The 12,502-nt window shown below is 45.1% G+C and overlaps 1 protein-coding gene across 1 annotated transcript in view; it reads right to left on the reverse strand.

The window, feature by feature from the left end:
• Positions 1-12,502, reverse strand: part of STAB2 (stabilin 2) — a 163,505-nt gene that overhangs the window by 97,325 nt on the left and 53,678 nt on the right. The window contains 8 exon segments of the mRNA XM_079935845.1: positions 34-114; positions 391-444; positions 5,373-5,498; positions 5,648-5,704; positions 6,114-6,257; positions 7,511-7,660; positions 9,052-9,134; positions 11,014-11,147. Of these exon segments, the coding sequence (XP_079791971.1) occupies positions 34-114; positions 391-444; positions 5,373-5,498; positions 5,648-5,704; positions 6,114-6,257; positions 7,511-7,660; positions 9,052-9,134; positions 11,014-11,147 (829 nt within the window).

The following is a 12,502-nucleotide window of genomic DNA, read 5'->3' on the forward strand; positions in this document are numbered from 1 at the left end:
AGCAATGACGTCAGCAGTAGAGTTTTCACCTACGTTGTTGGTTGTGTTAAACCGTATGATCTGGTTGGCCATGCTCCTAACGTGAGGGGTCGAAATGAGGGCAGCCACTTCTAGCTGCAAGAACAAGAGAACAATAGAGACACTGAGAGCGGCACCCAAATCCTCGCTGGAAAAAATAGCTTGAAAGCTTATGAAATAAGTGACAGGAGCTTTGAGGTCACGAGTTTTGGTGGCTTGGAAGATTTCTTTGATGACAGGCTCATTACTCACTGCTCAGCGTGTGCTCAGAGCACCAGATAAAGAACAACTGTCACACGTTCTAAAATATTGGAATTTAAGGTCATATATCTTGAAAGCAAGGAAAAAATACCAGAGAAAAGTGGGGCTGACCTGAGTAAAAGGGACAACATGGTATCTGACGAGTTCCAGAAGCTTCCGAGATCCCTGCAATGGAATCAAAATACTTCTTTAGTCACTGAGGAAAACACAGATTTCCCTCTCTTGTTCAAATTTCCTCAAATGACTTTGGACACTTGGTCAAGAAAAACAAATGACCCATAATCTCTCGACTGGGAAGTCCAGGGTGAGAACAGCCCCATCCCCCAAACAGCTAACATTCACCAATTTTTTTTTTTTTTTTTTTTTGCAGTACGCGGGCCTCTCACTGTTGTGGCCTCTCCTGTTGCGGAGCACGGGCTCCGGACGCGCAGGCTCAGCGGCCATGGCTCACGGGCCCAGCCGCTCCGCGGCATGTGGGATCTTCCCGGACCGGGGCATGAACCCGTGTCCCCTGCATCGGCAGGCGGACTCTCAACCGCTGCGCCATCAGGGAAGCCCTCAAATTTTTACTTTATGGCAGGGGCTATTCTGAAAACATTATATGCACATCTCATTTAAGCCTCCCAACAGCCCTGTGAGGTGGGGATACTATTGACTCATTACATGTGTGAGAACACTGAGTTTTAAAGCCATGTCCAAGGTCACAAAGCTAACTTAGGATACAAGCCGAAGAAGTCACTCAAGCTCTCAGTCACCTTGCTCCATCACCTCTCTCCATGTCTAAGGCCACATTCCAGGTTTTCTAAGACAGCCTCAGTTTATGATTGTGTTTCACTCTCTCTAAATAACCATGTGCTTGTTAGACCATGTACTGGTTATTTAGGAACATACAGTCCTTGTTAGGAATATCTGGCCAGGGCTCTTTCTCCTTCTGTGTTCTCATGGTACATGTTCATCTCGCCATCGAGGCCCTTTCAAGGGTTTCTCATGCTTCAGGAAACAGAAGCAGCAGTGGAGAAAAAAAGAGAGTCTTGGGACCCTAAGCAGGATGAACAGTCCCCGTACGGGTGCCCTGGAGACAGTGTATGGAATTGAGGAACACAGGGCCTCTCTCTCTCGTAGAAGACGGCAGCAGCAGTGGCGGTCGGCTGTGGTATGTCTGTAATCTCCCAGCTGAATCAGAGCTGGGTTACAAGCTTCGAAGCGCTGAATTCTGCTACTTCAGTGGCACTGCCACGGTTACTCTATCTCGGAAAGGTGAAGGATTACAAATCAAGATCACCATAACCTCCAAGAGGCTGACCATGCTAGCGACATGTTCCAACAGCATGAGGTCCCAGGTGGAGAGAAAGCCCTGCCGAACCTGAGCTCCATTCACTGAGACCCCTCTCTGCATTCCCCCTCGGCCCCTATGCCAGGGGAATTACCTGTAAGTAGAGCGACCACACATCCTGGTTTGTCTAGTACAACCCTGGCTTTTCTACCTATCATCCTGGCAGCCCCATTCACTCTCAGAAGTGTCCTGGTGTGGACACTCGTCAGGCCACCATATCTATACATCACTAGCATTATGTGCAGGGCAGGGTTACCAATAACAATGCTGAAGTTGACCACCAGTTGGCCAGCCCTGGAAGTGATGGTTTCTGTAGCTCTGGTTCTGTTACCGTGAGACTCTGAGCAAATCACTTAGCCTCTGTGTCTTAACTTCCCCTTACAGCTACTTTAGGGTACCCAGAACTGAGGACTTGCAGGCAGAAGCAATCCCACTACACGTTTGGATGCTAAGTGGCAGAAAGGGTGGGAAAAAGTAGGGACTGCTGGAAAATATCAGACAGAAGTAGACTGCAAACTCCCAGAAGGCAGGGACTGGGTCTGTAACTGTGTCCCCCGCCAGCATAGTACAGGGCACACGACAGGACCTACATAAACATTTGTGCCAATAAGTAAAAACGAGGAGGGGAAGAGTCCTGAGAAGGGCACTGAACTGGACCTCAAGAACCTGAGTTTAATTGTGGTTCTGCTTCTGTGTGACCTTGAGCAAGCCACTCAGCACCTGTAGTCTGCAAAACAACAGGGTTTGTATGGACCCCTTCCACCCTCTAATTCTATACAAAGACCTGATAAACTGGATAATCCACTTCGAAAGCCTCAAGAATTAATTGGCGTTGGATCCTTTTTACAAGAAACGGGAGAATGAAAGGGACAAAGGAATTGACCAGCATCACTGTGCCACCATGTGTGCCTGCCACCTTATCTGGCCAGGGGCCATATCGTTCAGAGAGTTTAGTCCAGTTAGGCTCAGGGCGACAGGCTGTGCTTTCAGGTGCTGTCGCTGGAGAGCCTTTTGGAGCAGTGCATTCTTTCCTTTACGAGGACATTCATTTCCTACTTGCTGTTTTAGATGCAAACGGACAACAACAACAACAAAAACCAAGCCTTTCGGTGCCAGAGACAGAAAGGGAAAGGTTTTCTACCAAACTGTGACTATGACTTTGAACTCTGTAAATTCACCTCTTTTTGTCCCATTTAGCTTGCAAGGTTTTGTGAATTGGCAAGGGCTGGTCTCTTGCTCCCTTTGCTCTTATTTCTGTCTAGATGAAGTCATAAGCTGGGGTTTGTGATTGATAGCCATGGTCTCTGCAGGGATGGGATGGTTCAGAACTGAAATTTTGCTTCAGAGAGAAGCAGAAAGATACACTGGAAAGGAAACGATGCATTCCCAAAGCAGAATTAGAAAGTATTCTTCTGAGGAAATCATTTTTTTTCCATTTCATTGGCACATAACTGATGGGGATCTTCTTGTCTCCAGCTAAGGTTCCTCCCTGAAGATAAAGCTAAAGGATGCTCTTAAGATGGGTGGAGAGAGAAAGAGCTTCCCATAGGTTGAGGAATTTTAACCCACACTGACTCTGGACCAGAGAAACTGGTAGAAATGATTGTTCTATTCCTCACCTAGAAGTTGAAGTGGAAAACTGTTTTAGACTCAGGATAAAGAGACTTGGGGTTTTATATTCTTTGCGAGCAGAAAGATACCGCCTTTGAGAGAAATGAGATTGAGAGCCAGGGGCAATGGTGTGCTGGTAAATCCCTTCTATGGGGAAGAAAATAAGCCCCGATTTATAGTGTTGGCCAATTTCCATGGTGTCAATATTCCTACCAGAGGCTGATTTCAAGCTACCGATGGGATCTCACTGAACGAGAAGAGACATATCTACTCTCGAGAGCCTGAGTGAGGCAGCTCCAGTCACCACTGGAAGGAGCTACAAGGAGAAAGAGGGGAGCTTCCCGAGCCAAGGTACTTGACAGAAAAGCAGGGAGGCTGATCTTTTCTGTCCTAGTCTAAAGGCTTTGTTTTAATTTTAAATGTACCCGATTAGGTGTCTGAGAACTCCTTTATTATTATCAAAAATATATGTATCAAATTAGAAGCTATGCATTCAGAGAAGCCATATAATCTCAGAATTTTAATACCTTCCCAGGGGAGAAATGATGACGTCTTGGATTTAAAATTAAATATGAATGTGAGTTCTAAAGAGAAGAATGTTAGTTTTCCTGTAATAGCTAGGTTTCCGGAAACTTGTGTGTGAATCATATTTTTAAAATAACACCCTAGTTTAAAGGCACTGGGAAATCTGACTTTTTAAATGGAAACCTGTAGCAAACCTTCACATATCAATACGTTTAACATCTGTTTGTAATGTAAGAGATTACCCTCTGACTTAGTTCCTTGATACCTATTTTTTTTTAATCCAAAGTATTCTGAATGCAAGATATCCTGTAGGTACCTGAAAGTATCCCAGAAAGGGAATGTGAGCCTCTACAATCATTCAGGCAACAAGTTTCTGAGTGCCAAAAAACAGTGTGGGGCTTCCTGGTGGCGCAGTGGTTGAGAGTCCGCTTGCCAATGCAGGGGACGCGGGTTCGTGCCCTGGTCCGGGGGGATCCCACGTGCCACGGAGCGGCTGGGCCCGTGGGCCATGGCCGCTGGGCCTGCGCATCCGGAGCCTGTGCTCCGTAACAGGAGAGGCCACGGCAGTGAGAGGCCTGTGTACCGCAAAAAAAAAAACCAAAACAAAAAAACCCCGAAAAAACAAAACAAAACAAAAAAACAGTGTGACCTGGGATACCTGAGTTAGAAAGTTGGTGCTTACCAAAATGTCTATTTCTGGACCTCATTCCACTGCCATGATATCAGAATGCTTGAGGTGAGCTTCTGGAATCAGCTTATTTAACAAGCTCCATGGGTAATTCTTAAGCATACTAAAGTTTGGGGATCACTACTCTAAAAGATTCAGACCCCCTCATTCTATATAGTCAACACTGATCTATATGAGGTCATAGGTAGTTTTGCCCCATTGCCAAGATGGTAGCAGGGCCTCAGGGTACTGAAAGAAAGCCTGTGGTCCTTCCGGTAATTCCACTATTTGACATTCTAATGAAAAAAAATTCCATAATTAGCTAACCTTCTTTTCAGTTTAAGGCTGATATTTCTGGAAGAGGAAACACTTTAAATGGTATCAGTCATTTATACCCTAGAGTGAAAGAGTAAAAAATCTCCTTTCTTGAGGAGGACGTGAGAGAATTGAAGGTTTATGGTGTATAAGGAGAGGGTTATTGTGGAGAGAACTGAAAACAACAGAAAGGAGAGTCGGGAGCCCCTAAAAATAACATTTATTCCTTTTAAGTTTAGCCTAGACCTGGCCCAGAATGCCCTACATTAGGCTTCATTTTCTAGATGATTTTAGAGTTGTAGGGAACTTAAAATTATGATTTTGCTATTAAGAAATATTAGAAGAGCCAGGACAAACCAACCATTCAGAGCTGGGGTTGCATATAGATTCTATTTCCTGTGCCCAGCCTGATCGACTGGTCTTTTAGCTACTTGGAACTCTACTGAGGAGACTGTAGCCACATCTAGGCTTAGCTCCAGAGTACAGTGATTGATTAATGATGTCTGCCTTTGTTTTGCAGAAGGGTAGAGGGTGATACATGTGCTACTTATTTGTCATCCTTAATTTAGAAAAAGCCTGTATGGACAGAGACTGAAGCAGTGATCCTGACATGACACCATTAGAGTCAGCAGGATACAATACCTCTGAAGAAAGGAGATAATCGAGAGTGCCGTCCTTCATGCTATTCAATGCTTCATCACTTGGAACAAAAACGGTATATGGTCCACCAATCCCATCCTCATCTAAGACATGTCCCACACTGGTTTCCTGCATTTGAGAAATGAAAATGTATATCTGCAACCTATCTCAGATAAATATCTGAATTCCCCAGCAAGTATTTATAATTGATCCCCCCTGCTAATTTTACAAAGGACTGGACATAAAACACTTTCTAGAAATTCATGAAGAGTACATACCTCTAACAAAGATCTGAACTTGCTGTATCTTGGTTGTAGCATTGTCATTATGGTTTGCTAAAAAGAGACATCTTGCTTAAAATTCAGTGAAAAAAAAATAAGGTGGCTTAGGAAATATTTAGATGCTCTAACATGAAAAGACTGATGACAGAGTTTACACGTAAGTGTGGATCTCCTCCATAAAGCACAAGGGGTAAATTTTCACGACAGCTGGTCTGAGTTGTCAGGTGTGACTATGAAAAAGGTCACAAAATCAACATCTTTCCTATGCTTCCTATATGCCTTTCTCTCTCTCTCAGAGGTGCCCAGAATTCTACTAAAAACAGAAATTATCCCATTTTCCCCATGGTTGGGGTCCTAGTACAAGCACATAGTGCTGGCGTTCATTTTCTTTTTGGGAGTGACTCTCCAGGGAGAAAAGGGAGATGGATTTGAGGTGACGTCACTTTTACCTGAAATATCTCACCTCAGTATTGCTCTCAAACGTGGGCGCCACCTTGTCCATGGCTCTGTCGAGGATATGCAGGAGCCCGTTGGAAGCAATTATGTTCCCTTGTATAATTTTTACCTTCTTTTTGCCTCCATAGAGTTTAAGCTTCAGGTGACTGTCCTAAAACACCAAGGAAAAATAAAAATAATGTGTGCCCTTGAAAAATCGAGCACTGGATTAGAAGAAGTCTTCAATCCTTGGGTTCTGCCACTTATTGGCTGTGTGACCTTGGATGAGTTACTTATCCCCAAAATGGGAATGATGGTTTCTGCTCAGTTGAGTTCACAGGTCTTTCATTAAGATCAAATGAGATAACATATGAAATCACCTCTGACTACCAGTGATTGCTAAATGAGAATAAGGCATTATAGTCTCCCCGCCATAGATGGCAAGCTACAAAAAGGCCCCAAACTATTCAATTTATCGCAAATTCATTACCTACTTTAGTGTCTTGGACAGAAGAGGCACACAATAAAACATATTTGTTGAATGAATAAAGGAATGAATGCATGTCCTTGTGAGAAAGGAAACCACATCTTCCTCTGTCTGTCTGTCCGTCCATCCATCCATCCATCCATCCTCACACGCACACAGTACAACCCACTGGTGAACGATTCAGGCTTTGGGGTCAGGCAGACCTGCTCTTGAATCGTGGCTCTGGCCCTTACTGTGCTACCTCTCAGTTTTCCCATTGGAAAAGCCTTCACAGGGCTGTTGTGAGCCTTATGTAACACAAATCCAGATTTACCCCAGTACCTTGCACATAGTAAGTGCTCATTAATCTATCAACTATTGATGTTTGGTGAAATGCAACAGGATAGGTCATAACCCCTCCCCCCATACACTCTCTCTGTTGACTGACCATGTGCCCTTCAGCTCAGTAGAATCACAAAAAGAGTTATTTGTGAAAGAGGAGGAAGATATTTTAAAAACAAAACGGAATTGATGGCACTGATTGATGCAGTGTTGAGTTGGAGAGAATGGATAAACCCTGGCAATCTAAAACAAACAATCCATTTCCTTTCGTAAGAGGAGTGCTGATCTGCTGATGCTTCCAGGAAAAAGGTTTACTGTAAATTTCTCCTTCCTGCTGGCAGTTGAATGATGGTTGCCTTGAAAACTAATTCAGACCAGAGCAAAATCACTTTACAATTCCCTTCCCGTAACAGCCCACCCCTCTCCCACCTGACCCTTTCCAGTGCTGTTCTCCATTTCTTTCCTGTGTAGGGAAGCACTCTGACAAATAAGGAACAAGGAAAGAAGTTCTTTGGAACCTTTCACGACCCCCGGACACCAAGAGAGAGCTGGCTATGGCCATCGACTCAGTGAGCGGCTTCATTCTGGGAGTGAAAATCAGAGAGACCCTCACCTACCTTATCATCACTGAAGACTTCCCCTGCCTTTCCGGTCAAAGTATAGAATGTGTCTGTATTATTCATTTGCTCGGTGCTCATCTGTCCAGCAATTATGTGGAGTTTCACAAAGTACTGAGCAGCTTCGTTATTCAGCAAAAGCTCTTTTACCTGAGAAAAGCAAGCCGATTCCTTCAGTCTCTACTGTGGTTTGAAGGGAAAAATGAGGTTTGTGATTCAGGTTATGATTTGTTTAGCATCAAAAACATCAAAGCTAGTTCACCCTGACTTGAGTTTGGGCTCTTTCAGATACAGATGACTTTCCCAGAGATAAGCTGCCCTAAGCCAGGCCTCAAAGGGAGCAGAAATCTAGAGGTGAGGCACGGTTGCTCTCAAACCATGGGGGGTGCTCTGGGAGGGAACCGGACATCGTGGGGAGAGCATAGCGCTGGGGCCGGGAGGACCAACGTGGTTGGCAGGTGCTGAGAGGTCAGTCATCTTGAGCCCAGGAAGCAGCTGGGAATGAAATGTGAAATTGTGTGAAAAGACCCAGTAGAGTGGACCGATGGAGCTTCTGAAGAGCAAAACTAAGATTTTCGAAATCCTTGGGATCAAACTGACTGACGTTTTGTCAATATTAGATTGTCAACAATCACTCAAGAGACCTTTTCTCAACTGTGTAAATTCAATCTGTATATTAAACAAGAGACCACATGCAAAGTGTCTAGCCCAGATGCCTTCAATATTCACTAGTTCTCCTTCCCCACAGGAGACATGTGAGTGCATCTCTGAAGATTAATGACAGATTCATCTTGGACGGATGAATGGTGGTGGCATATTAGGAGGAGAGAGTCTGAAACTCGCTGGGTGTTAACTGGCTGCAGCACAAATTATGATCACAAAGTATCTTGGATATTTTTGTGATCGTATATAAACCAATATAAACCAATTTCACACAAATCAGTGTGTTCATTACCTACATTAAACCAAATCTAACTATGGTACTGATACCATGGGAAACCTCCACTGGGCACTGTGGGTTTCATTCCCACTGGTTGACATTATCTGAGACGGCAGCTGCTCACACTGAAGACTACAATTCTCTTCTAGTTTCCCCTACCACTGTTACCACTTACGATGATTTTAAAGAAACAAATACCTAGCTGGTATGTTAATTTAATTCTTTCTGTGGGAAGTGAGCAGTTTTGCATTATGCAAATCTTATTTATCACGTGACTACAGTTAAGAAGCTTTAGTGATTACCCTTGAGGGGTAATGACTGGAAGGGGGCACTGGGGGAGTCTTGCTAGACACATCGACATGCACTTTGTGACAGTTCATTGAGTTGTGCACTTACTGTTTGTATACTATCCGTAAGGACGTTTTATTTTGCTCAAAGAATTTTATAAAAAAATTTGCATCTCATCATCAGTAGGTTTAATTTTAATGGGGTTTCCCACTTTAAATAAAGAGGGTACTACTGTCTGCTAAGGTTTTTTTTTTTTTTTTTTTTTTTTTACATTAGTCCTTATTTATAAAACAAGGTTATTTAAAATACTTACATTGAATCCTTTTAATCCTTTGTCTGTCGGCAACAGCACGGTAAATGGTCCCAGGTTACTCAGTGGCCAAGCATAGGCTTTGTCTTAGGAGTTGAAATACACAAAGAAAGAAAACACTAAATGCGTCAGTAGCTCATGAGGAGTAAAATCAGGCAATGCCCCTTGTGGTCCACTTAGACCCTCTGACTCCTGAGCTTCTCCATTCTAATTGGTATTATGCAGGCCCTAGGTGAACTGGGAAGCTAAGAATGTGAGGCCCCCAAGTGTTCCTCACAACTGTGTGATTTTTCCTATAGCCACAGTCTTGACTCAAAGATACCCTGGGATGCGAGGGTCCATGAGGGTCATGTGACAACATTCTTGGACAACCTCTGCCTCTGTGCCTGACTTTCTGAGCTGTTGCCATCTCAGTGAGTGAAGATGCAGCCCTTGCTCCATCAGGGCCAGCTCAGAAGAGCCTCATTCTTGGGACTTCCCTGGTGGCTCAGTGGTTAAGAATCTGCCTGCCAATGCAGGGGACACAGGTTCGAGCCCTGGTCCGGGAGGATCCCACATGCCATGGAGCAACTAAGCCTGTGCGCCACAACTACTGAGCCCGCGTGCCACAACTACTGAAGCCTGCGGGCCTAGAGCTCGCGCTCCGCAACAAGAGAAGTCACTGCAATGAGAAGCCCGCTCGCCACAACTAGAGAAAGCCTGTGCGCAGCAACGAAGACCCAACGCAGCCAAACATAAATACTTAAAAAAAAAAAAGCGCCTCATTCTTGGTTCAATGCTTTGTCATTGCCATCGTGAAATGCTCAATACTTTTTGAACACAGAAGCCCTGGTCTTTTCATTTTGTACTGGGCTCTAGAAATTTTATAGCTGGTCCTGTTCCATGCCCCTGGGGAGGCGTGGACAGCAGGATGGGCTCTGTGCTCTCACACAGGAGGCAGTGTGCCCCACACCCCATAAACCGGGCAGGTGACAGGGTGACTGGACTTTGTCCAGAGAAATGTCTAAAGGACACTGTCCCCCTTGTCTGCTCTCACTGATATTCTAAGAGTGTGTAGAGGAAGGCAGGAGAGCCCTGAGGTCTGCCAGTAATGCCTGACTCCCTGGGGGGGGTCCTGCAAAGAGCGGGTCATTTGTGTAGGAGGCACGTTATTTGCGCTGAGAACACAGCACTGACCAGTGCAGAACACTTCCTCCTCCGCCCGTGCTCTTTCTGGGAAATCATGCTTGGTGACTGGTCAGTTCTAGATGATAATATTTTAAGGATTCTGTTGATTGCTCAAGCCTGTGTTTTATTTCCTGTCGACTGGCAAAATTTGTGTTTTATTGGAAATCTTGTCTAACGCTGTGATCAGCTATATTTCTTTCTTATGGGAGTGTGAGGTCATGACCTCTAGAGGGTGTCTGGAAAGGCAGGAGGGTGTTTTAGGCTGTCACCCTGCCTGGGGGCTGGCAGAGAATGTGTCACTATAGACTGTTAGTGGTTGGGGGACCAAGGATGCTAAACACCCAGCGATATGTGAGATGGTTGGTCGCACACCGCCAAGACTCTGCCCCACATTCAAATGGCACCTTCACTGAGGAGCATGGATAGTGCCTCCCAGTACTACCTGCCAACATTGTTTCCCATCTGGAGGACCCATAAGGTCAAGGGAAAGAGGATGGTTTCCATGCTCACATCGGTAGCTGCCTATCTCACTGTTGTTGCAGACCTGTTAATCGACGGTGACCCCAGCACCTTGTCCTTAGCTGCTGCATTGCTGGATCTCTTGGCACTAACTCTCATCTCCTTGGAACAGCTGCTTGTCCTTTTCCTCCCACTTGCCCTTCCTAGAAAGGGCTGATCCCAATAGACAAGACTTGCCTATCCTGCACACCCCTTTCTGAGTGACTGTGTGTCTGGCAGATGTCCTTGCCCATCAGAGGACTGCGCTTTCTGTGCAAATGTGCACCCATGGCTGTGTACCCAGGAGTGAGATGAAAGAGGTCAGCCTTCCTTGCCATTCTCCTCTGGGTTCAGTGTTTAATTCTCTGAGTCGCTCCATGATGTTTCCATAACACGTCGAGCCATCGCCAACGTAACCTTTGCGGCAAGTGCATCTACAGAGAGGGGGAAAACACACTTTCAGGGTCTCAAAGCCATTGGATGTTGAGGTCATACAGTCCAAACCCCTCACTGTGCAGATGGGGAAGACTGGGACAGTCAGACTGGATGCTCAGCGCGGGACAGAGACAAGGCCAGAAGAGTGGGACAAACACAAGTGAGCATTCCTAGTGTACTGGCTGACATAGAGCAGCCCCACAAGAAACGGATATTTAATAAATTATGTGTGTATATGTAAACACTAGATCACTCTGTATATTCTTTTTTTTGCAGTACGCAGGCCTCTCACTGTTGTGGCCTCTCCCGTTGCGGAGCACAGGCTCCGGACGTGCAGGCTTAGCGGCCATGGCTCGCGGGCCCAGCTGCTCCGCGGCATGTGGGATCTTCCGGGACTGGGGCACGAACCCGCGTCCCCTGCATCGGCAGGCGGACTCCCAACCACTGCACCACCAGGGAAGCCCTCTGTATATTCTTTGCCTCAGTATTTTTTCAAAGCATAAGCAAGAGCCCATGTATATCAGAAGCACTAGGAGTACTTACTATAAATGTAGAGTCTAGGTCCCCACTGCAGAACCACAAAATCAGAATAAGCTGCTGAAGCCAGCCTCAAGAGTCAGAGCTGTGGATCTGCTTGGAAGACTCTTCCCCTCCCTTTCCTTCCTGAGGTCTCTGCTCAACTGTGCCTTCCTAGGGAAACCTTCCTTGATTTTCCATCCCCTTCCTCATCCCTTTGTAGACTGTGTCGCCCTTAGTGTGCCATGTAGCTCCCAGTGCCATGTAGCTCTTTTCTGCAGCACCAGTCCCAGTTGTAATTTCAACCTAACCTGTGTGGTTTTTTGATTAAGATCTGCTTCCACATCTAATTTGAGAAAAGAGTAAGGACAAGGGCTATGTGTGTAATTATTCACTCTCGTAACCCCAAGATCTAGTACAGGGCTTGGTCCATAGTAGGTATTTAATTAATAGTTGTAAAATAAGTAGTAATTGAATTAAAAGAAATATGTAAACAATGAAAGTCACAGAATCGTATATGATAGTTTAGGTTCACAAAAGAAAAATGGAGTTAAAGATGCAGTTAAAAAGGCACTAGCAAAGACACAGACTGGCTGAATGGATACAAAAACAAGACCCATATATATGCTGTCTACAAGAGACCCACTTCAGACCTAGCGACACATACAGACCGAAAGTGAGGGGATGGCAAAAGATATTCCATGCAAATGGAAACCAAAAAAAGCTGGAGTAGCAATTCTCATATCAGACAAAATTGACTTTAAAACAAAGACTATTACAATAGAAAAAGAGGGACACTACATAATGATCAAGGGACCAATCCAGGAAGAAGTTATAA

This window comes from Stenella coeruleoalba (assembly GCF_951394435.1).
Source record: "Stenella coeruleoalba genome assembly, chromosome: 11".
Lineage (NCBI taxonomy): Eukaryota > Metazoa > Chordata > Mammalia > Artiodactyla > Delphinidae > Stenella > Stenella coeruleoalba.